This window comes from Colossoma macropomum, unplaced genomic scaffold (assembly GCF_904425465.1).
Source record: "Colossoma macropomum unplaced genomic scaffold, Colossoma_macropomum, whole genome shotgun sequence".
NCBI lineage: Eukaryota > Metazoa > Chordata > Actinopteri > Characiformes > Serrasalmidae > Colossoma > Colossoma macropomum.
The window spans coordinates 9,745,741-9,770,121 of record NW_023494809.1 but is presented as its reverse complement, the minus strand read 5'-3'; the positions used below and the strand labels follow the sequence as shown (position 1 = coordinate 9,770,121).

The following is a 24,381-nucleotide window of genomic DNA, read 5'->3' as shown; positions in this document are numbered from 1 at the left end:
AACACAGATTCACAAATGAGTTTTCCTTTACTATATTGCATCTGTAGGTTTTTGTTCATAAACATAAACTAGCAAAAACAAGTTTACTATAAAATGAAATAGTGTTTGTATAAATTCAGCAAAAAGACACGTCAGTCACAACTGTGTATGTGTATATATTTCTATATTGTGGTCTATTTACACAAAGTTATGTTAGTTCCATCATTCAAAATTTTACGCTGCTGCACTGACGTTGAAGTGTGCGCTGTACCCTGATTGGTGTGCTTCCTTCATGCTTCTTTTATTTTGACATTACGTTTTTATACTGACATAAGCCAAAAGGAACAACAGATTTCGCAAAATGTAGTGGAGTAAAAAGTACGATATTTGACTTTAAATTGTAGTGGAGTGAAAGTAAAAAAGTCGCCCAAAATGGAAAAACTTCAGTAAAGTACAGATACACGAAAACACTACTTAAGTACAGTAACCAATTACATTTACTTAGTTATTGTCCACCACTGCATCTGGCTCATAGGGGCCCTTGGCAGCTGCCTACCTTTGCCTAGTGCAAAGACTGTTCCTGCGCACAGATTGTATTCAAAACTGTTTACATTTTCATTAAAGTATAGCACTGGAGCTCAGCTTCATTTGCCGTTCAAACAAACTGAAGGTGCCAGAGCCCAGTTTAACCCCTGGATGAACCCGTCACAAGGTGAAATTAACCACTGTCCGAAACAAATTCCATTTGTGCCTGTGCATGTCCTTTGCCATTCAAGTGAATTGGCTTTTTTACCAGGCAAATGCTATTCAAGTTTGGTGTAACAGTGGCTTTAGGTATGCAGTTTGCACAGTGCTAATTAGTGTACATAAGCTTCCATTGCTTGTTAGCTACATCTGCCTCGTATCTCTGGTTCAGATTTAAAGCAACTTCTAACTCCAAACATGTCTTTGCTGATTGGCTATATTTGGTCACACTATTCCTCCGTATCATTCGTCTTCTCCCAGTGTTTTCACTGACATCTGATCTGTGTTTGTCTCCACAGCTCCATGTGGAAGCAGATCGACAGGGTCGGAGGGCACAGTGTTGTCACCCAATTACCCCCGCAACTACACCAAAGGACAAACTTGCATCTATGAGATCGCAGTGCCAGGAGAATTCGGTAAGTACCCAGGGCTAAACCGCCCGTGGATAAGCAAATGTGTGGCACAAACGCAGCCGAGAAGACACGACCATCACTCACATGAACGGATCGTGTGGGTTGGAGAGTACATTCTATTTCACACTCTGGAGAACTCACATTTACTGGTATCAAATGAAGCCTCTTAGCGGCAATGAAAAAAAGTGCAAAAAACACAAAATTGAAAAACTCCAAGCCATTTAAGTTTGGAGCTAGTTTGTTTTTTTCATGTTTGTTTGTGCCGAAACAACAGTGGAGGCACTCCTTCAAGCTCACTGTGCTCTTCGTATCTTCTTGTGTAACTGATTCATGGTTTTACATAATCAGCTTCTGCAGCCTCCACTGCTTTTGACTGAACTCCGTTTACATTGCAACTTGGTATAGTTACATTCTGCAGGGTACAAAAGCTTTTGTGCTTTAAAGAAACAAGGTAAATACCTGTCTAGCGTTTTTAGGGTAAAATCAGCTTTTCTACTTGATGCTTGAAACAGTAGCTAATATGCATTTATATTGCTGTTATAAGTTCTGTTCTTGACTTTATATTCTGCGCACTTCCAAGTTGCCTTCAAAGTTTCTCATAAACCCCAGGCAAGAAATTGCACCCATTTTTCATGTTATGTTCTTATAGCAGCTTGGTGTAACCAGCCTCTATTTGCTGACCCACAGCTGAGGGGCAGCGTGATTGTAACAGCAGATTTCCAGGACAAGGCCCGAATTTGTTCATGTTTTCCTCAAGGCTGTAACTGATATGGGAACTGGAACTGCTAAGCTGTGATTATCTTGACTTTGAGAGATGTCCGGGTTTTTTAAATATCATGTCATTAAGTTGGCTTGAGGATGGTTTTCGTACAGCTTTTGTTCAAACACAAGTTTTTTTTTCCTCATAGGAAATAAATGTGGTGGAATAAGAAAATTTAAATCTAACTGTCACAAAGGATATCTTTAACTCTGCCTCTTGTAGACATTTCATACAGTCTCACATTCATACTAGCACCCATATATACACACACATTAGCTATCACCTGGGATACTGTAGCAATGGCCTAGCAACACCTTAGCAATCACCTGGGATACCATAGCAATAGCCTAGCAACACACTAGCAATCACCTGGGATACCATAGCAATGGCCTAGCAACGCCTTAGCAATCTCCTGGGATACTGTAGCAATGGCCTAGCAACACCTTAGCAACCACCTGGGATTCCACAGCAGTGCCCTAGCAATTTATTAGCAACCGCCTGGGTGGGATTACATAGCAGTGGCCTAACACCATATCAACCTCCTAGGGTATCATAGTAATGGCCTACCAACACCTTAGCAACCACCTGGGATAACAAAGCAACAATTCAGCAACCACCTGGGATACCATAGCGATGGCTTAGCAACACCTTAGAAACCACCTGAGATTTCAGAGCAAAGTTTTGTCAAGTCAACTTAAAGTTTGTTCACAAACTTTCTCCTCCTAATTTTCATTTCAGTATTTTATCTGAACATTTTAGTCATAGCTAATGTTATGGTATGTCTCCTGTAGTTGGATCAGTCTTTGGTGTTGTGCACATTTTTCCTCTTCCTTTGTATGCCTGCCTGTTGACAGTTCATTCAGAGACTTTCAGAATATAACAAAATAAATGGAACAACTGCAGTGAGACATTGTGTTATTGAAGGAGAAAAGTAGATTAAACAGCAGAAATAAGAAGGCTTTTTTGTCAGTCAGTGATGTGATTTCTGACCTACAATCATGCTAGCCAATGCGAGTGTCTGTCAGCTGAGAGAACAGAAATGGTAGTTATCATTCTCCTCCAAGCGTGTTGCACTGTGTTGTGCTGTGATGCACTGTGTGGTTACGTTGTATTGGTGGCAAATCAAAAAGATTCAATCTTCACCCTCCCAGCTTAGTAGCATCATGTGATGGGGAGAGCTAGCTAGTTGGGTGGAATTAGCCACTAAATTAAAAACTAAATTGGGGGAAAAAATAGGTAAAAATCTCAAAATGTACCCCCAGAGATTATTGTATTTATTGTATTTTTATTTGAGATTTACTTCGTTAACAGTGTGTTTGCTTGTCTGTTTATTATATGTCATATAGGTGCGCACTCACCAAGACAAATTCCTTGCATGTGCAACATACTTGGCAGAATAAAGGGATTCTAAACCAAGGTACTAAAAAACAGAAAGCTTTTTAAAACTCATCTTCTCAGGTCAATAACTTCACAGTTTTGTGTGGTTATTTTTTGTCATATAATCATGAACGTGCACCAGCCACACATTTCACTGCAGGGTTTAATAAAGAAGCATTCACTTTATAAGGGTGTTTTCCCACTGCACTTTCAGAAACATGAACTGACCCAAACCTGAACCACGTGAACTAGTTCTAGTTCTCAAATATGCAGAACAACCATAATAACCACAATTAATGATGTAGTCTTTTGATCACCCTAAAGCACCTAATTTGGCTAATTAGCTATGTTGCTTGCTTCTTAGCTTATTTTGACTGACACAAAACAATAAAGTGCACTGTTCTGCATGTGCAATCACAGAATCAGAATTATGCGTAGAATCAAACAAAGCTCATATTTTTCTCTGTCAAGGTTGAAAATATGAGCAAAAACACTCAGTCTGTGGAGGGTAGCATAAATGCTAATAGTGTTAGCTTCTTAACTACCTTATGTCACCTTATGTCAAACCCTCTACAAAGTAATAATTCCAAAAATATTAGTCAACACATCAACATATCCTAGTTTATATGCTGATGCTGATTGGTCGTGTAATAGTTTTTGGCAACTTTATCTTCATCTAGAAAAGTAAAGAACTTGCTAAATTGTCGTGAGCTTCAGCTACACATGCTAAGAAACACAGAGAATCCCTCAGTGTTTAATACAGCCCAATGGCAGCTCTACCTGCTTTAGAAAGCTGCAAAACAGGAAAAACATTATGTATAAAGTTCATTATGTATTTGGGAACATTAGACATTACAGCCTCAAACACAAAAAGATTGTACCGTTATTGCCAATGTTTTGTCTGTTCTGGATATCCACCTGGAAGCGCCAACCCTTATTTTATTACAGACGTTCTGATTTGGTCTATAGTATATTGCGAAGTAACTCAAAGTATGGCATCCCGACCACTAAAATGTGTTGTTTTTTTGTTTTTTTATTGTTACACATATTGTTGGGATGCCGCTGCCTACACTAATGCAATCTCCACTAGGCTTTGCCTAAGAAATATTAGGAAGTTCAGTGACTGTGTATGAACTCTGGAGCCTTGCAATCTCAGATAAACCAGATAAATCAGACCGTGCATTTTCAGAGCTCTCTGAATTTGATTGCTGTTCATCATCTACCCAAGGCCCACCAGAAGGACTGGTTTATTGTCAGAATAAAAGCAAATAACCTGCTCAGATAAAGCAAAAGGAAGTGAAGGGCACAAACCAGGCTGCATTTGATCAAGTTGTTTAAGAGCATCCTTGGATGTCGTTTCATCTGGGCTGCTCCACTGTCATGAAGTCAGTAGGCTGTACTTCCCTTGAGTTCATCATTCTGTTCATCATTCAGCCTTAGCACAATCTCTCTTTGCCCCGTGGAGTGATGCTTTTAAAACCCTGTCCCTGTAGTAAAAAGCCAAAGATTCAGTAGCCAAAGCTTTATATATTGCTAATTACTTGCAACAAGGCTTTGGGTTTCTCATTTTTTAAATGTATAATGTATTTCACTTTAAGTAATCTTGAACTCTAAATGAACGAGTCTGTTTCTGCTTTGGTAAATAGCCTGTCCGCAAAGCTTGGAGCATTTTTAAAAGATATCCGTAATGCGGAGGGGCATCTAATCCTGTGAGGCTCTTCTGTGGCTCTGCTTCTTTCCTGTGTCCTCAAATGCCTCTGCAAGAGCAACTTGAAACTGTGAATGCCAGCTGCAAAACGTCATCCTAAAATATCCCTTCGGAAATGCCGACCTGGCAAAAAAAGGCTGAGGAGGTTTAACGTTTTAAAGGTTAAGCGTGGCTGTCTATTTCAGAAATTGTATGGGTTAACCTTTAGCACTTGTATTTACTTAAAGTAATTTTCTATTATCTGTCACTCAAGGCTCATTAAAACGAGCAGAGGAATTCTATAGAGAATGCAGATTTTTCAAGGAGAAGATAGGTGTTACAGATTTAAAGTTGATGGACATTTATTGTTGTGCTTGGTCATTTTTTTTAACATTGAAAAACTTTCACATTCAGACTTATACCTGTTGATGTTGAATGTAAATGTAAATAATTATGTAATTATATTTGAAAAATGTATGTAATGTATGTCAATGGAATGTAAAGCAAAACAATAATTACTATAAAGTTCTGTAAGTTAACTGAAAGACTTCCTTGGCATTTGGTCTTTGAAAATTCACCCGGTTTCAACAAGAAACAACATGCAGGAATAAAGAGAGAGAATCCTCTCAGTGTAAAATGGACTTTAAAATGCTGACCAATGGTCCAGGCCAGCTTGCCGGAGGATTAAACATCTTAAAAGCACCAAAGAGCGTATTGGTGGCTGAACGAAGCCAGTGAGAATATGTATAAGGTGTGCCCAGTGGGCTCAGAGAGGGGATCAGTCCAGCCAGACCTGGGCAAGTACAAAAAAAGGGGGGGTCACACCGTATTCTTTTACATGTGAAGCAACTTATGTTCTTGGCCTGTAACTTACTCATGTTTTGCAGGCTGAAGGTCAGCAGCAGGATCTCATAACGGCATGTATGTTTGTAGGACTAGGTGATATCTAAAAATAATTAGCACTATATTTTCTGTTTTTTAGATAGACTTTGTTTCTGATTGTTTTGGTTTTCAGGCTCTTCCATGAGCAAGATGGGCAGTTCTGCCACCACTTGTTTGAAATGCAACCATTGCTCAAATTGGTCAGGTTGATTTTTAAGGCATCTGTACACAGAAAATCAAACTGGCTCTGATTAAGAATTTTTTACAAGTCCGTCCGTTTCAGACTTGATGTGAATAGGCCTTAATATGATTGAGCCCTTAGTGGCAGTTGTATGTTTGTTTGTTTATTTAACCAGATTTTCTGTCCAAATTACTTGTGGGCAGCTCCCATCTGCTAGCGTGGAGGGCAAAGGCTTTCATGTGCTTGCGCCGAACTGCCACTGATGCCACATCGTTGGACAGCTCAAGACGTTTGGAGGAGAACACTAACTGCCAGGTCTCTGGCATGACCTAATAGACGCCTACTTTGGCTAGTATCATTAAGTGAAGGGGAGAGAGAAGACCATCCTACACACCCAAAGAGATGTCTGTTGCATTGATGAATAACAAATTCGCATTTTCCCAACAACATAATTGATGCTTAGCAGCCATTATAAACATCACAACAGTAGAGACGAGTGGTTGCAGTCACTGAGTCCTTGAATTTGGAAATTATCATAAGCACCAAGCAGCCTGTTAAAAATGCAGTGTGTAAAAACTAGCGCGAAGGGCTTTGCGTGATTTTCCAGCTTTCAGAAAATACAGTGTGATTTCCTCCTACAACAAACTAGGCCTAGTAAACAGGATCTGGTCCCCAAACACATTGAAAGTAAATGCTAAATGCTACTCTTTGGCCACTCGCGGCCACACAGCTTCAAAATGCTCCAAAACTAACATCCCTCCTGTCATTTTCCAAGCGAACTGCGCGTCAATTATTCAAGAGAGTACAACAATAGTGGCACGCACATTTGCACTGTAAAGCAAGGCAACCAGCAGCAGCTTGAACGCAGTGACTCGTGTCTCTGGAGTGCATCTTCAGCCAACACGTTTCTTCATTGCTGAAATGCTGGAGGGGATATCTGCGAGTCCTCAGGTCTTTCAACCCAGAGACAACGGGAGAGAAAAGAGACACAAGGAAGAAGAAGCACAAAAAACAAGGACACAGTGTCAGTGATGTAAAGCACCAGCACTCCTGGAGTTTTTTTTGCCTGTGGTCATCTAGCTGAAGGATTTTACTTTGATCAAATGATTGTTTCACATATCAGTAAACAGCTGTCGTTGTACTGAAATGGCAGCAGCATGAAATGGATACTGTACCTGTTTGCATGGTTGTGCTTAGGTGGCTGAGTTTGGTCTGAATTATACTTCTACTTCAGTGAATCTTTAAACGTGTGGGCATCATGCTCAGATGTTTACATAGGTGTCTGTTCAAAACATTTTTATACTAAGAGGCTGTTTCACATCTACACAATATAGATAGATAGAGATAGATAGATAGAACTTTATCGATCCTGTAGGGAAATTGCAGTGTTACAGTAGCAAGACATATAATTGCACATAAACTTACATGTATTAGGCAGAAATAGACAGAATTAGGCAAAAAATTTAAAAATGGACAGGAGTTAGAGTAAAGTATGAGAATAAAAGTAGGAATAAAAGTATACATACTTGCATATTTTACAAGACAGTGAGTATAAACATAACTAGGAATAGCAGCAGTATTTACAGTCTAAAGCTTACAGTGAGTGTTATTACAGTAGCGGTTATGATATATTGCACAGTGTGTATTAACAAGAGGTGATATAGTGATGTGATTCAGCACAGTTCAGCCAGCAGGAGGTCAGTACCATCTCTGCAGTAAGGAGACTGTAAGAAAGATCATACACAGCATTCTTTAACACTGCACAGCTGTAACAGAGGGCCACTGAACATGCTTCTCTGTTTTTCCAGTGTAGCATGCAGGGGTGTGAGGTGTTGTCCAAGATGGTTAACAGCTTGTTGAGAGTCTTTTGTTCTGCCACAACCTCCAAAGAGTTCAGCTTGACTCATACAACAGAGCCAGTCTTCCTTATAAGTTTATTTAATATGTTCAGAGCACTTTTGTTAATGCTGCTGCCAAAGCACACAACAGCATAGGTGCTTTGTGCACGCACCAAAAGACCTCAGCCTCCTCAGGAAGTACAGGCTTTGGCCTTTCTTGTACACAGCGCGAGTGTTACAGCTCCCGTCCAGTTTGTTGTCCAAGTGCACACCCAGATACTTGTACGTCTCTACCACCTCCATATCTACCCCATCAGTGGTGAATGGTGACAAGGCAGGTTTGGACTTCCTAAAGTCTAGCACCGTCTCCTTAGTCTTACTGATGTATGTGCGAGTTCTTATTTATTTAAAGAGCCTAAAACCGAATTTCTCTCTCTTTTTTGAAATAAAAGAGTTCAGTGTTGTATGTAAACATTGCTAATGTTTCAGAACATACTGTTCACTCCCCTCTCCAGGCAGTCCATGATGTCACAAAAACGCGTTTACATATATCTGCCTACTACAGTTTAGTTCTACCCATTCACGCTGAAGTTATGAGGAGTGTTTCAACCCGGACTGCTTTTTGTCAGTACAGAACAACCAGTCAGAACAGAGGTCACTCACATATTTCAGTCTCAAAGAGGCATTCCGCTGATTTTTAAAAAAATGCTGTATAATTCAGTCATTGGGGTGTAAAAAAGTGGTTTGATGTGAGGTTCATTATAGAGAAACCAACTTTGATTCCTTTACAGTGGTGGTGATAGGAACAAGGGGTCAAGATGTCTATAACTCAAATATAACCATTTAATTTATTATACAAAATGACCAGTGAACCTGCAAGTGTCTTCTGAGTTTTCATATGTAATGTTGATGATGGTAAAATAGTGATAAAAAATTTGAGAGCCATTTTGCCTTACAACATACTACATGTAACTCACACTGTGAGTATATTTAAATACAAACTTTTTTGGGGGGGGGGGGATTTTAACCCAATTATCCCCCCAATTTAGTCGTCGCCAATTCCACCCGCTAGTTAGGACTCCCCCAATCACACGATACTACCAACGCTAGGAGAGTGAAGGCTAACACAGGCTTCCTCCGAGACCTGTGAAACCAGCCACCGCTTCTTTTCGAACTGCCGCTCACGCAACGTCACTGGACAGCCGAACGCGCTCGGAGGAAAGCACCAACTGCCAGATCTGTTACGTCCGCTAACAGACACTTGCGTTGACTAGCATCGCATTAAGTGATGGGGGAGAAGGGGGGGCCAGTTGTGCTCTCTTGGACTCCCGGCTACAGATGGCTGTAGCATCACCATGGATCGAATTCGCGATCTCCTGATGACAGAGCCAACGCTTAGATGGTTGCACCACTCAGGAGCCAAAATACAATTGTTGTTAGACCAAAAGCTTTTCATAAAACTGTCATAAATGGCATTAGGAAGTGTATTGATATTCATTCGATGTAATAGCTTTCTGTCAGGGTGCTTTTAGCTGCATTAAATGGGTTATTTCACTGATTTTTGCTAATTTGAAATTTATGCCTAATTCAAACAATGAGATGTAAATAAAGTCGTTCAGAGTGGTTTGATCTGAAATGGTTCATTGTAAAGAAACTCAGACTCAGATTCTTTACAGTGGTGGTGATAGGAACCAGAGGTCATAACGTTATAAACACAAATATAGCCATTTTATTTACCATCCAAAACCACCAGTGAACCTACACATGTAATGCTGATTATGGTAACATAGTGGTAAATCTGAATAAAATCTTTAGGGACAATTTTGCCTTACAACACCCTGCATACACCTCTCCACCACAAATGTTATTATTATTATTTTTTTAATATTTCAGTCTAACACCTTATCTCAAAACTATTGTAAAACAATGTCTAAGGCATCAGGCAGCGTGTTCATAATATTTTTACATAATATCTTTCTGTAAGGGAGCTTTTAGAGGTGTTAAGTCTTCAGACTTCTGGTTCCTGTCACCACCACTGTGGACAATTATGACTCAGTAAGTTTCACTGGAACAGAGCATTTCACACAAACCGCTCAGAAAGACTTTGTTTATATCTTAACCATTTAAATATGTAGACATTTTGAAAATTCAGTGGAATTCTTTTGGAAATGGAAAACATTTCAGGCATCTAATTTCTATCATCATCATTGTGAACAGTTCTGATTCAGCAAGTTCCTCTAGAACTCTCACATGAATGTGTTTGTTTACATCTCAACCATTTAACTTGATCAGTCTGTGGAATTCCTCTTTAAAGGCACAGTATAAAAACAGCCTGTTTAACTTTAAGAGCTATGGAGAGGTGAGACAAAGGTCATGCATAAGTAAATTATGACTATTTTTTTGGTACATAGATTTACAAATGTTGTAAGTGAGCCTCGAGGGGAAAAGTAAAATTACCAAAAAAATGTAGGGCATGGCCTCTTTAGTGTAAAAAACTGGGCAGAAACTGGAGAGGGTGGAGCCTAGACAGGCATACAATAAATAAGATGTGTACCGCACTATATTTTTGTAGTTTTTTGTGTCATTTTGGGTCTCATCCCAGCCTCAATGCAACCAGACACACAGAACCACAAAAGCAGACATAATTGAGATTTTGTAGGTGATCACGTCAGCTCCTCTTCAGGCTACACCCATAAAACCTTTACCCACAAAGCCTTTGTCTACGTCTCTAGGCAAACGCGTTTACGTGCATCTTCCAAGCCAGGCCTGTGAGGTGCTTCACATATAAAAACTTTAACACAAATAAAGCTGCTGAAAACTGAAATTGCAGCAGCTCTTGAACGCTGCGACCCTCCACGGTCAGCGGCCCTGGCGCCTTAGTATGCAGTGCACTCAAGCACTTCATAGAGCTTGGCTCTGAGTGAATGGCTCTGGAGTTCATATTAATTACATCCATTTGCAGAGGGGATCGGGGAGGGGGGCAAGGGTGAACGGAGGAGGGGGAGGTGAGGGGGCTGCATGTGGCTTGATGTTGTCTGATGGGTTTTTTTAGATCATTCTTTGCCTGGAGAAAGCCATCAATCTTAGAGAGAGAAAGGAATAGAGGGAGAGAGCTTGAGCCAGAGCAAGAGAGAGAGAGGCTGAATCTTAATTTGCTCCCTACTTCCTATGTACTATGCAGCACACTGCGTGTGTAGAGAAACTATAGCTTCTACACCCACACTGTATGTTCAGTAGGGAATCCCATATGTCTCATAACATATGATGTACTGTTTGGGTGTAGAATCCAGAGTTATTTAATGATGTACGTAATGAAGTACTGAGGGAGTAGGGAATCATTTGAGAGTTAGTAGTTTGCTAATAGGGATATGCACAAGCGCTGGAGTAATCAGTTAACCATTTGAGATGAGGTCAGTACTTAAACACTGAAATATTTTGCTGCTGTCAGAAGAAAACCTTGTATCTCCATTTGTGTCGTTTTTCAGATTTTGACATAATTTGAAAAGGCTTGCGGCCCTTTGTATTGTGTGCAAATTTCATGATGAAACCAAACAAAAGTGATTTGGAAAGAGGTCTTGTTTCACTGACTGACATTAAAAATAAAGTAGGTTTTTTCCTTCTCCTATAAAGTTATCATTTTGAAGGTGCAAGGTTTTCTTCCGACAACAGCAATTTGTTTCATCACGGGAAGATAGATAAAATATATATAGGCCAACAATTTTACAGGCCAATTCCAAAACAATGGGTGTTAATATTGAGCTGCCTCCCCTGCTTTTGTGGCTATAACAGCCTCCATTCTTCTGGGAAGGCTTTCCACAAGATTTTGGATGTATCGGAGGGGATTTGTGTCCATTCTGTCAAAAGAGCATTTGGGAGGTCAATCACAAGATTGGCCTGGCTCACAAACCATGTTCCAAATCATCCCAAAGGTGTTCAGTGGGGATGAGGTCTGGGCTCTGTGGACTTTCTCCACACCAAAATCATCAAACCGTGTCTTTGTGGACTTGTGGACCTTTGTGGAATTATCTAAAACGTCTCCATGTTCTGTACCATTAACATGACCCTTCACTGGAATTAAGGGGCTGAGCCCAAACCCTGATAAACAGCCCCAGGCCATTATCCCTCCTTCACCAAACTTTACTGTTGGCACTATGCATTCTGGTAGGTAGTATTCTTGTGGCATCCATCAGACTGTGAGACAGTGAAACGTGATGGTAGCAACGCATCTCAAAAAAGTTGGGACAAGGGCAACAAAAGGCTGGAAAAGTGGTACTAATAAAAAAAACAGCTGGAGGAGCAATTTGGAACTAACTCACATGACTGGGAATAAAAAGAGCATTTTAGAGAGCCAGAGTCTGTCAGAAGCAAAGATGGGCAGAGGTTCACCAAACTGCGAAAAACTGCATCTAAAAATTGTTCAATGTAAAACTGCAAAGACTTTGGATATCCCATTATCTACAGTACATAACATCATCAAAAGAATCTGGAGAAATCCCTGTACACAAGGGACAAGGCCAACAATCAATGTTGGATGCTCGTGATTGTCGGGCCCTCAGGCGGCACTGCATTGAAAACAGGCATGATTCTGTACTGGAAATCACTGCATCGGCTCAGGAACACTTGCAGAAATCATTGTCTGTGGACACAGTTCGCTGTGCAATCCATAAATGCAAGTGAAAACTGTATCATGCAAAGAAGAAACCATATATTAACAGGATCCAGAAACGCCGCCAACTTCTCTGGGCCCAAGCTCATTTAAAATGGACCGAGGCGAAGTGGAAAAGTGTCCTGTGGTCAGATGAATCAAAATTTTAAATTCTTTTTGGAAATAATGGACACTGCATCCTCCAGAGTAAAGACCTCCCAGCTTGTTATTAGACCACAGTTCAAAAGCCAGCATCCATGATTGTATGGGGGAGCATTAGTGCACACGGCATAGGTGTTTTGCACATCTGTCAAGGCACCATTAATGCTGAATGAAATATACAGCTTTTGGCATCATATACTTCCATCCAGACAACGGTCTTTCAGGGAAAGCTTTGCTTATTTCAGCAAGACAATGCTAAACCACATACTGCGTCCATCACAACAGCATGGCTTCACAGAAGAAGAGTCCGGGTGCTGAACTGGCCTGCCTGCGGTCCAGACCTTTCACCAATAGAAAACTTTTGGCGCATCATGAACAAAAAATCCATCAAAGAAGACCCAGGACTGTTGAGCACCTAGAATCCTACATCAGACAAGAATGGGACAACATTCCTCTCCCAAAACTCCAGCAATTGTTCTCCTCACTTCCCAGACATTTACAGACTATTGTTTACAGAAGAGGGGAGGCTACACAATGGTAGACGTGGCCCTGTCCCAACTTTTCTGAGATGCGTTGCTGCCATCAAGTTCTAAATGAGTTTTCATGAGTTTTTCATGAAATGGTAAAATGACTCACTTTCAACATCTGATATGTGTTCTATGTTCTATTGTGAATAAAATATGGGTCTATGAGATTTGCAAATCATTGCATTTTGTTTTTATTTACATTTTACACAGCGCCCCAACTTTTTTGGAATTGGGGTTGTATATATTACACTTTCCTACTGTGAAACACAAGCTAACACGAGTGCATAGCGCAAGGCTAACTACTCTTGCCACTATAAGCTAGGTACAGAAACAGTGAAAATAATATCCCTCAGACAAACGAACATGTTGCGAGTTCACCGTTTTCACCATTCAGTCCCCAGTGATGCTACTGCCATCTGTGGCTGGGAGTCCCAAGAGAGCATAACTGGCCTCGCTCTCTCTGGGTGGGTTGGATGGCCCTCCCTCTCTCCTCATAGCTCAGCGTGATGTTAGTCAGCATGGGTGTCTGTTAGCTGATATAACTGAATTAGAAGTTAGCATTCTCATCCAAACACATTCAGCTGAGGCTCATATAGAAGGCAGTGGGTCCTCGTTAACATCCAACATTGTAGCAACTAGCTCTAGCATTAGCTACTCAGCTCATCTGAAGAGGTAGCCTCCATTACTGATCTGACACAAAACAATTTCCCTGGGCTATTTTTGAGAAATGAAACATGTTTTCAGTAAAAACTATTCATTAGAGATTCAGTCTGAAAGTGAGAGAGCAAGTAGAGGAGTGGACCAACTAGCCACATGCCTGTGGAATCTTTCTCTCACTCTGTTGCGGCGTCCCTCTGGTCATTTCCCTGTTCACATGTCCTGGAACGCCAGGAGAGGAGCTCCCGCCAAGTTTGTGGATTACAGATTCAGCTCCTGGGTGTGTTTACACGCAGCACTGTGATACTGGGTCCACAATGATAACTGATAATTCAAACCTTTATACATTTTATAAAATAACATGTATGACTTTACACCATACACTTGTCATTGCAGTGTATATTGTGATAGCTAGTTGTTTTGTTTTTTTGCCCCTTCGCCCACCACAAATGTCATACTTTGGCTCTCCTGGATAAAAAGTTTGTGCACTCCTGCTTTAGGTTATATAGACTGGATCTAGAATTTCTAGGCCCATGCTTGTGTGTCCATGGTAGGCACGTTTGGCAGTGGACAGGGGTTAGCATGGGTATTCTGACTGGTCTGTGGCCACACAGTCTCATTCGTTGCAGGGTGAAATGCTTTGTTGTGTCACATTCCTCCCATAACCATCATTAAAAAATTCTGTGACTTGTGCCACAGTAGCCCTTCTTTCATTTCCAGACAGATGGGGTAGCCTTTGTTGCCCTCACTCATTGATGAGCCTTGGGCACACAACACCTTGTCACTAGTTTGTGGTTTGACCCTCCTCGGTAGTTACTCACCACTGCTGACCGGAACACCCCACGTGCCATGCCATTTGGGAAATGCTTCGACCCAGTTGTCTGGCCAAAATGATTTGGGCCTTGTCGAAGCTGCTCAGCCCTCAAGTTATTGGTTGTAATTGAACTGTAATTTCAGTATTCCAGCATCCAGTATAATTCCAGACTGTAATTCCAGTATGATAATGCAGTCTTTGCAGTTATCGGTGAGTAGCTGACGTATTGTGCATGCTCTAATACTGTAATTACTACAGCTCAGTGGCTGTCACAGACATCCACCTTGTTTTATGCAAAGCCCAGGAGCAGAAGTAGCTTGACGTGCCAAGTTTTCTCGTCTGCAGGAAGCCAGTTAAGTGGAAAAACATATTTCCAGCCATATTGTCCCACTACAGTGCGTGTGTTTTTTTTCTCTCTGAACTTTTTGTACATCCCGATGTTGGAGATAATGAGGAGGCCTTGCATGACTTTACAATTTAGGCCTGAGGCGAGAGTTTGGCAGCTGTGAGCAACTCCATTTTTTGTTTCCCTCCTAGAACAAAGCTGCTTTTTGGATAAAGCTTGGACTTGCTCTTCGTGACGGAATAATTAAACTTCAAAAGCGGACAAAAGCCTGAGTGTTACCTCTCGCTATTCTGTTCACAAGATACTGTTTATTTGCCGTGTATTGATAGGGGATGATTGCTAAATATGCTTCTCTTTGAGGGGAAAAAAGCCCTCTGGAAGCGCACAAAGCTGGGCTTGAAGATGGCTGATTCTGCAGACACAGAAAACAAGCTTTACTGTTGACTATTCTGAAAAGCGTGAAAAGTTCTGAGAAGGAGGGAGAGTTTGTGCTGGTGCCTGAGGGAGAGGGACAGAAGGAAAGACTGACAGAGATGAGAGGGGAGAGAGAAATAGATTTGGAGGGGGAAGCAGCAAACAAAGCCGCACAGGGTTCTTCCAGCATCAAACACTAACAAAAATAGACAGCCACGCTTAACCCTTAAGTAGGGGTTAAAGTGTTATTTAGTAGGTGATGAAGACTCAAATTTTTCTTGGTTGCCAAATATGTGAAAACATTTTTCTTCAGTTTATGTTGTTTGCATTGACATCAGACACTGGTACAACAACACTAGCGTTGTGCGGTTTGGCCCAAGCATCTACATAGCTACTATATAGCACTGAACAAGCTGTCGGCCCAGGCAGCCATATAGCTACTATGTAGCACTGAACAAGCGGTCGGCCCTGGTAGCCACTATGAAGCGCTGAATGAGCGGTCGGCCCTGGCAGCCACTATATAGTACTGAACCAGCGGTCAGCCCAGACAGCCACGTAGCTACTATATAGCACTGAACCAGCGGCCGGCCCAGGCAGCCACATAGCTACTATAATAGCTCTGAACAAGCGGTCGGCCCAGGCAGCCACATAGCTACTATAATAGCTCTGAACAAGCGGCCGGCAAAGGCAGCCACATAGCTACTATAATAGCTCTGAACAAGCGGCCGGCAAAGGCAGCCACATAGCTACTATAATAGCTCTGAACAAGCGACCGGCAAAGGCAGCCACGTAGCTACTATAATAGCACTGAACAAGTGGTCGGCCCTGCCAGCCACATAGCTACTATATAGCACTGAACCAGCGGCCAGCCCAGGCAGCCACGTAGCTACTATATAGCACTGAACCAGCAGCAGGCCCAGGCAGCCACGTAGCTACTATATAGCACTGAACCAGCGGTCAGCCCAGACAGCCACATAGCTACTATAATAGCACTGAACCAGCAGCAGGCCCAGGCAGCCACGTAGCTACTATATAGCACTGAACCAGCGGTCGGCCCAGACAGCCACATAGCTACTATATAGCACTGAACCAGCGGTCGGCCCAGACAGCCACATAGCTACTATATAGCACTGAACCAGCGGTCGGCCCAGACAGCCACATAGCTACTATATAGCACTGAACCAGCGGTCGGCCCAGACAGCCACATAGCTACTATATAGCACTGAACCAGCGGTCGGCCCAGACAGCCACATAGCTACTATATAGCACTGAACCAGCGGTCGGCCCAGACAGCCACATAGCTACTATATAGCACTGAACCAGCAGTCGGCCCAGACAGCCACATAGCTACTATATAGCACTGAACCAGCGGTCAGCCCAGACAGCCACATAGCTACTATAATAGCACTGAACCAGCAGCAGGCCCAGGCAGCCACGTAGCTACTATATAGCACTGAACCAGCGGTCAGCCCAGACAGCCACGTAGCTACTATATAGCACTGAACCAGCGGTCGGCCCAGGCAGCCACGTAGCTACTATATAGCACTGAACCAGCAGCAGGCCCAGGCAGCCACGTAGCTACTATATAGCACTGAACCAGCAGCAGGCCCAGACAGCCAAGTAGCTACTATATAGCACTGAACAAGCGGTCGGCCCAGGCAGCCACGTGCCTACTATATAGCATCAAACAAGCGGATACACAAAAGTGTTACAGCAGTGGAAAAGGGCTGTACTTCAACTCTAACTCTGATTAATTTAGGAACTCATTAGCGGTTTAAGCTACAGCCAGTTGACAAGAATCATAATTACACATGTTGGCTATCACACTGAATAATAATCAGTTTATGTGAAATAGGCCTACTGTATGAAAATATGTTTGATTTAGCTATCCTAATAGAAACAGTTGCAGATTATGCTGTGTATCTGTACGATACAGTATTTTTCTTTGTTAAGCAACTGGCAACTTTGAAAAACTGTTTACTTTTCTCTTCTGAGTTCCTTTTTTCCCCCCACACCAGGCCACAAGAACAACTAACTGACTAGCTAGCTGCACATGTGCTTTTTGAGTATGTTGAACAACAGCCAGTTGACAAGGCAGTAAAAAGATTGTAATTACACAAGTTGGCTATCAAATTGAAAAAGAATCCATTCAGATAAAATATGATTACTGTATATAAATATGTAGTATCTCACAGGAAACAGTTGAAAACTAGACTGTACTTTGAAAAATTAGTAGAACTAAAGAAGGACTAGCACACTTAACAAAATCATATAAACATCCAGCACCAAAAAAAAAAAATTGATAATGGAGCGTTTGAAAGGGATGGGCAGATAGGGAAGTTTAGCTGTCTGGAGGTTTTCTGTAAGAGCAGTTTATCACATCAAATACTTAAACGGATTTCACAAAGATTGTATTAGAAATGATTTACATTTCCATCAAGTTATAGTACTGGAGATTATCTCTGCTTGCCGTTCATATAAACCAGAGGCCAAAAATCTAATTTGCTCAATTTTCCCCTTTAAGCGTAGTCGAGCAGCCAAGACATGTTTGGTGTCTGAAGTTTACTTCTTTAGTTTTGCTCTGGACTTACAAAGCTAATGTAGTTAGCAAGAAGTGGAAGTTAATTACCGCCAGGTTTGCATTGTGCTAACTGCTACGTCATCACACACTTAAATCATGTTAAGTTGTTAAGTCATCTCAAATAGACTTGCTCATGTGGCTTTTGACACTGTATGGTGCACTGCTATCTATAAAAATGAACAAAAGCATGTTAGCAGACTTTTGATTACCTAACAACTCAACATGGATTGAGCTAAGCTAAGCATGCCGTTTCCACAATGCTAGTCTTTTGGCTAAGCTTCTGTTACCTGTTAGCTACACTAGCCTTGTAGCTCCAGTGCAAAACCTAGAGCAGCAAACATGTCTTGACTGATCAAGCACACTTGGGCTAAGAGGAAAGTTCTGTATTTCTCATTTTTCCTAAGACTGTTCAGACTTTAACCTCTGCCCTTAACCAGAAAATAAGACGAACTGACCGCTCGTGCTAAAATGACTTGCACCACTCTCTACATACAGAGCCATGCACATATCGCAGTCAGGAGGTCAGGAACCTTCTCTGTTTATGCTGGAGGCTACCAGACTCCTCTAGTCCATTGTGAACTCAGATGCTTGACCCATTGGTTCGCTCAGCTGCACGGTTCACCAGCATGCCCCCATGGGTGTCATGTGACTTGTCGGGGTGAGATTGGGCATGTCTTTTTGCAGCCAATGGCAGTGACCCTGACTGCACACTTCGCTCCAGGCGGGTTTAATGATCTATGGTCATGTTGTTGCGGAAGGGAGGGGTGGTTGGCCCTTCCGCCAGCCGACGCCATTTCCTCGCAATAATGGAACATTAAAAGTCGATGGGGCTGTTATGTTAGAGAGCCCTCTGCTCTACAAGGCCCGTTAACAGAGCTCCAGTTTGGAGGAGGAGGACGAATTTGATTGGACGCCTACGCGAACATGCTGTTGGATTTGTCAGGGCCTTGGGGAGCGCTCCATGGAGCCAGAGAGGCTGCACGACCCCCACAATGCATTTAGGGACTGCTATTGCTCGTGTTGTATGGACATAACTGTGTTTGCTAATAATTATAGACTGTGCTATTACTGCACTACGCCAAATTGAATCATCAACGGCGACAGCTTTATTTTGTTTGCAGTTGGGTGGTACCTTCTCTTTGCTCTTTAGAGAAACAAGGACACGACATGTCATAGTTAATCAAGCCTGGAATTCCTAATAGTGACTTTATTTGCTGCTAGAATGGCTGCATTGTCATCTTTACATAAGCTTGTCCAGCCACATGCCTCAGGGGAATAAGACTTATCGTCCTCTGAATACATATTAATGCTGGAGGTCATGCACTCCCATGGCGGGTTTGTTATTGACTTGGACAATTGAGGTGATTATAGAAGACAAGCAGGTTGAAGAGGCATTTGTCTGGCAATATTAAAGGACACCAGATCACAATGCATGACTTAGATGAGGGAAAACAAATTCAGAGCGATTACATGGAAACGTTTTTACAACCCTAATTCCAAAAAAGTTGGGATGCTGTGTAAAATGTAAATAAATGTAAATGAAAGCAGAAACCAATGATTTGCAAATCTCATAGACACATATTTTATTCACAAAAGAGCATAGACCACATATCAGATGTTGAAAGTAAGACATTTTACCATTTCATGAAAAACATTAACTCATTTAGAACTTGATGGCAGCAAATATAAAAAATTGACCTCTGAAGTAATTTCAGCATTCTGTACTTGGTGACACTCCCTTGTAAGGAACTCCAGGTCAAAGCCTTTTCTCTCTATGGGTAAAATGAATGGTATTCTCGATAATTGCCTGTGGTAAACTAAAATGTTCGAAACTCTATACGTTTTGCAGGATGTACATTGTCATTGGATCCACTAAATCACAAGATTGATAAGTAGTTGAAATGCCAGTATTGCTACTATACAAGCTAACACTCCTATGCATTGTATTGATAACAGAAGACCTAAACCTCAACACAGTGTGCTGTGCATAGTTGCTACTGCAGTTTCTGGCTGCAGTTTGAGTAGCTGATATTGTCATAGAATAGAGTTGAAGTACAGTGCGAAACTTTCATATAACATCATTTCTGTATGCAGAAGCTGGATGTGTAGCATTGTTCCTTATTCTGACTGCTGAGCAACCTCATCAGCGGTCGGAAGGATCCGGTGACATTCAGGGCACATATACCTACAGCAAAATGTATCAGGTTGTTTACCACAGGATGCAATAGTAGTGATTTATAAATATACTATTACTCAGAAAAAAAAACTGTGTACACCCAGAGTTCCTTATATGGATATTTTGCTGATATAAAACTGCAACATCACTTGAGAGGTCTATAATGTTAATACGGAAGCGCCAGGCTTCAAAGTATTCTTGGCAGTTTTATAAGTTTCTGTTTGCTTTAATTAGCTCTCTTTATCAGTTCTCAGTGTTCTTATGTTGTCTTGTGTTCAATGTTACAAGTTCACGTCATGTCTGCCAGCTTAGTGGTTTCTTAAATGACATATGAAGGCATGTGAAACCACTAAAGCAAGCATCTCAGACTACCGGCCCGTGATACAGTTTCATACATATATTTGCAAATATCTGAAGTTTTTATTTCTGGCTAAATAATTACATCTCATGGGAAGATTTGCTTCACCAACTTGACACTGGGGCTTGTTACCCAACATGAGCTACATGAAATCAGCTCAAGTTAATGCTTACTGTGTTAAAAGCAAAGTGCAGTGTGAACACTGAGCATGACTGTAATTTAAAACTTTGATTATAATATAGACAGATAGCAGGTTAAATTTGCCTTTGTGGATTCATTCGTGACACAGCAGTACATATCGTGTGTAAGAATTAGGAAATGATTGAAATTATCAAACTAATCTACTGAGAGTGCAGATTAAACCGCTCACTTTTCCACCACTGGTGTTTAGCAGGAGTGCTAATACTGTACCAAATAGAGGCTGCCATAATTATACAGTAAAATATAAATAAATGAATAATAAGGTGTATATAATTTCACTACAGTATTTATTAACCACTCAATGTATTTGTGCTACTAATACTACTACTAAGTTGAGGTTTATGGAATTGCTAATATTGACCAAGATGTACTTGTTTGCAAGTTTGCAAGTTATTTAGTTTCCCATATTTTAATCTACAACTTTATCTAAAATGTTAGATGAAAAGCCTTTTGTAGTTACAGTTCATACATGAAAACAACAAGAATGCTTGGGACACTTTCTCCCTAAGTTTTTCCAACTGGCCCCCATTGGAGAAGATCACCTAGCTAGGTAATGTGAATTTGAGGCCTCTGCACTAAAGCCTCCAAAATTCAAACTGCTAATTTCTGACATGTTACTGGTGAGATTTTTGCAGATACTTATAAAACAATAGGACATAGATATCCATCGATGTTATTGATTAACCAGTATGTCAACTGGGCTTCCAATTAAGAATTGTGTTTAAAAATGATTATTTTTAAACAATAGTTTGACAAAACAGCTTAAGAAAATCTATTTAAGATTGCCTTTTTTTAGCAGTTAAGTTTGAGGTAAGAGTGTAATGATTTAGACATGCAGTTTGAGCAATGCTAAATGTGTATATATAACCTTTCATTACTTTTAAGCTATATAAGCCTTGTATCTCCATTTTGAGAGTTACATTTAGTAAAAATTGTGTAGATTTTTGTCCTGTGTCTCTAATATAGCTGCAAATATGGGGCAATTTGGCTTTGTTCTACTGCATGACACCATGTACTGTCCATAAATGTGGCTCTGATTGACAGATTTGCCCAGAACTCCAGAAGACGTGGCCTAGTTTCAAAAAGTTTGCAACAGTTTTTTGTAGGAAATGCATCGTCACCTGAGTGAAACAAAAGGCATCATTTTTGGGCTAAATTATTCATATTAGATGACAAACATATGCTGCTGTTTTTCTCACCTGGAGCGTGGCAGAGCGTTGTTTCTTCATCACCTGTCTAACGTACAGCACTTGCCTGGAGGCACAGTGCGTTCTCTGTCCCCCAGGCGAAGCATCCCGCTCTCCACAGTACTGCTCTTACATATCGATCCCCCTGCTCCCAAGCCTCTTTCACGATCACAATAAGAATTTATTGGATTTTTTTCCCTTTAGCTGAAAATCCTTGTTAGGACCATGTGGAGTGGTTGGGTTGGACATGGTCTTGCTGTCTAGGACAGATTTGATAAGCGATGATTATCCAGGGCGCTGGTGTGATATTTGCGGGCGTTTTGTGGAAGATGGCAGTCGGTGCGCAATCTTACAGTTAGTTATTACCTTCAGGACTCCTAGTAAGACTTTTGAAGAAAAGCACTATTATTAAAGGAGAACGAACTGTCAGACGACACCAGTTAAGGTCCTTCAGTTCACTTCTGCTCTGAACTGCCAATGTCTGCAAAGTAGCAAAAAAATGAATTTTAGACACGATCCAGACGTCGTGTACCAAACAGGTCAGTTTGCTCTCCTTTGACACTCAGAAGTCGCAGTTACTGTCAAGATAACAAAAACTGCTGGAATAAGAACACATTATAGGTCCAGTTCTTTTTGACATTACTTGAAAATGTCAGCTGCCTGCTACATTGTGTAAACATTTCATGATGAGTGGACCAGAATTTTTTTCATAAAAAAAAAAAACAAAAAAACAATATTACACTATATGGCTAAAAGTATTTGGACACCCATTCTAATTATTGAGTTCAGGGGTTTCAGCCACATCCATTGCTACCAGGTCAAGCATATAGCCATTCACTCTCCGTAGGCAAACTTTGGCAGTGTGGTTGTACTGAAGTTCCTTTAAATGTCTCAGTCATAAATCAGTTTTTTTGCCTTGCTAGATCTGCCCCAGTCAACTGTTACCGAAATTATTGTGGAATAGAAGTGTCTAAGAGCAACAACAGCTCAATCAAACTCACAAGCTCAGTGGGGCCACTAAATGCTTTTCCTCAAGACTTCTAGTGTAAAAACATATTAATGTTTTTACCCATGACTTGTTCAATTTGGACATCAAAACAAGCAAAAAAGAAGGTGTAAGTGTGAACTATAAATGTTGAATGTATACTAATGAGAGAAAACATTATGACCATCTGCCTAATATGCTTTTAGTGCTGCCAGTACAGCTCCGATGTGCCAAGCAGTGGACTCTATAAGACCTCTGAAGGTATCTGGCACCAAGACATTAGCAGATCTTTTCCTTTAAACTGTGAGATTGAACAACTGCAAATCAGACTTCTTGTTCCAGCATGTCCCACAGACACTCAGTTGGACTGAGATCTGGGCGATTTAGAGGCCAGAGCAACACCTTGCGAACTCGATGGTATTATGGCTACATTCACATTACCAGGTTGAAGTGGCACAAATCCAATTTTTTGCCCTAATGTGACTCTGATGTATTCAGGGCTGTGTGGACACGCAAATCTGATCTTTTCAAATCCGACCTGAGTCACTTTCATATGTGGTCCTAGATTGGATACGTATCCGATTCGTGGCCATTCAACCTTGCAATGGGAACACTCAGATCGGTATTTATCGGAATGCTTTTTTTTTTCACTGCACATGCGCAGTCATTCAGCATTGGCAGTAGCACCGAACAGAAGTTAAAGCCTGTAAACAGTGGAAAAGCAATTCATCTCACCTTTTTTTGCCTTTGTCTCACTCTTAATAATGCAGCTGAGAGCTGATCAGTGTTAATTATCTTCACAGCGAAGCTCGTTCTGCACGTTAGTTTGTTTGCTGATGACGCACGTGATTCATCACCTGATGTTACTGAGTAGGATGTGCGCATGCGGGTCATTTCAGGATGAAGGTTCGTTCACATTAATGTCAGATTTGAATCACTTACCTAAACGAGTGTGAACCGTCGTGTCAGAGAGATCAAATTTGAGCAATGAGGCTTGTAATGTGAACGTAGCCTTTCCTTAAACCATTTTAGAACGATATGTGCAGTGTGGTGGGGCCCATTATCCTGCTGAAAGAGGCCGCTGCAATCAGGGCATACCACTGCCAGGACCTGGAGAAGGGCTGGACCTGATCTGCAACAGTATTTAGGTGGGTGGCAAGAAAATGGGGCTCACTGGACCGTTTTCAGGTGTTGTTCCGTTGTTCCAAGGTCCAGCTCTGATGCTTGCCTGGCCGTTTGTTGGTGCCTTCGGCAGTGGACAGGAGTTAGCATGGGCTCTCTGACCAGTCTGAGGCTACGTTTGATCTGAACAAACAAAAAGTCACAGAAATTTTTAGTGATGGTTACGAGATAATCAACGTTTTCACTTTATTTATGAGTGGTCATAATGTTTTGTGTGCAAACGTAATTCATATTGGAACTGTGTATTAGATGCAATTGCTTTTTAATAATTGAACTACTAAGGCG

General features: G+C 41.3%; 1 protein-coding gene across 1 annotated transcript in view; it reads left to right on the top strand.

The window, feature by feature from the left end:
- csmd3a (CUB and Sushi multiple domains 3a) overlaps positions 1–24,381 on the top strand; it is a 457,456-nt gene that overhangs the window by 261,280 nt on the left and 171,795 nt on the right. Inside the window, exon 31 of the mRNA XM_036558514.1 lies at positions 1,023–1,139. Within this exon, the coding sequence (XP_036414407.1) occupies positions 1,023–1,139 (117 nt within the window). The remainder of the gene's footprint in view (positions 1–1,022; positions 1,140–24,381) is intronic.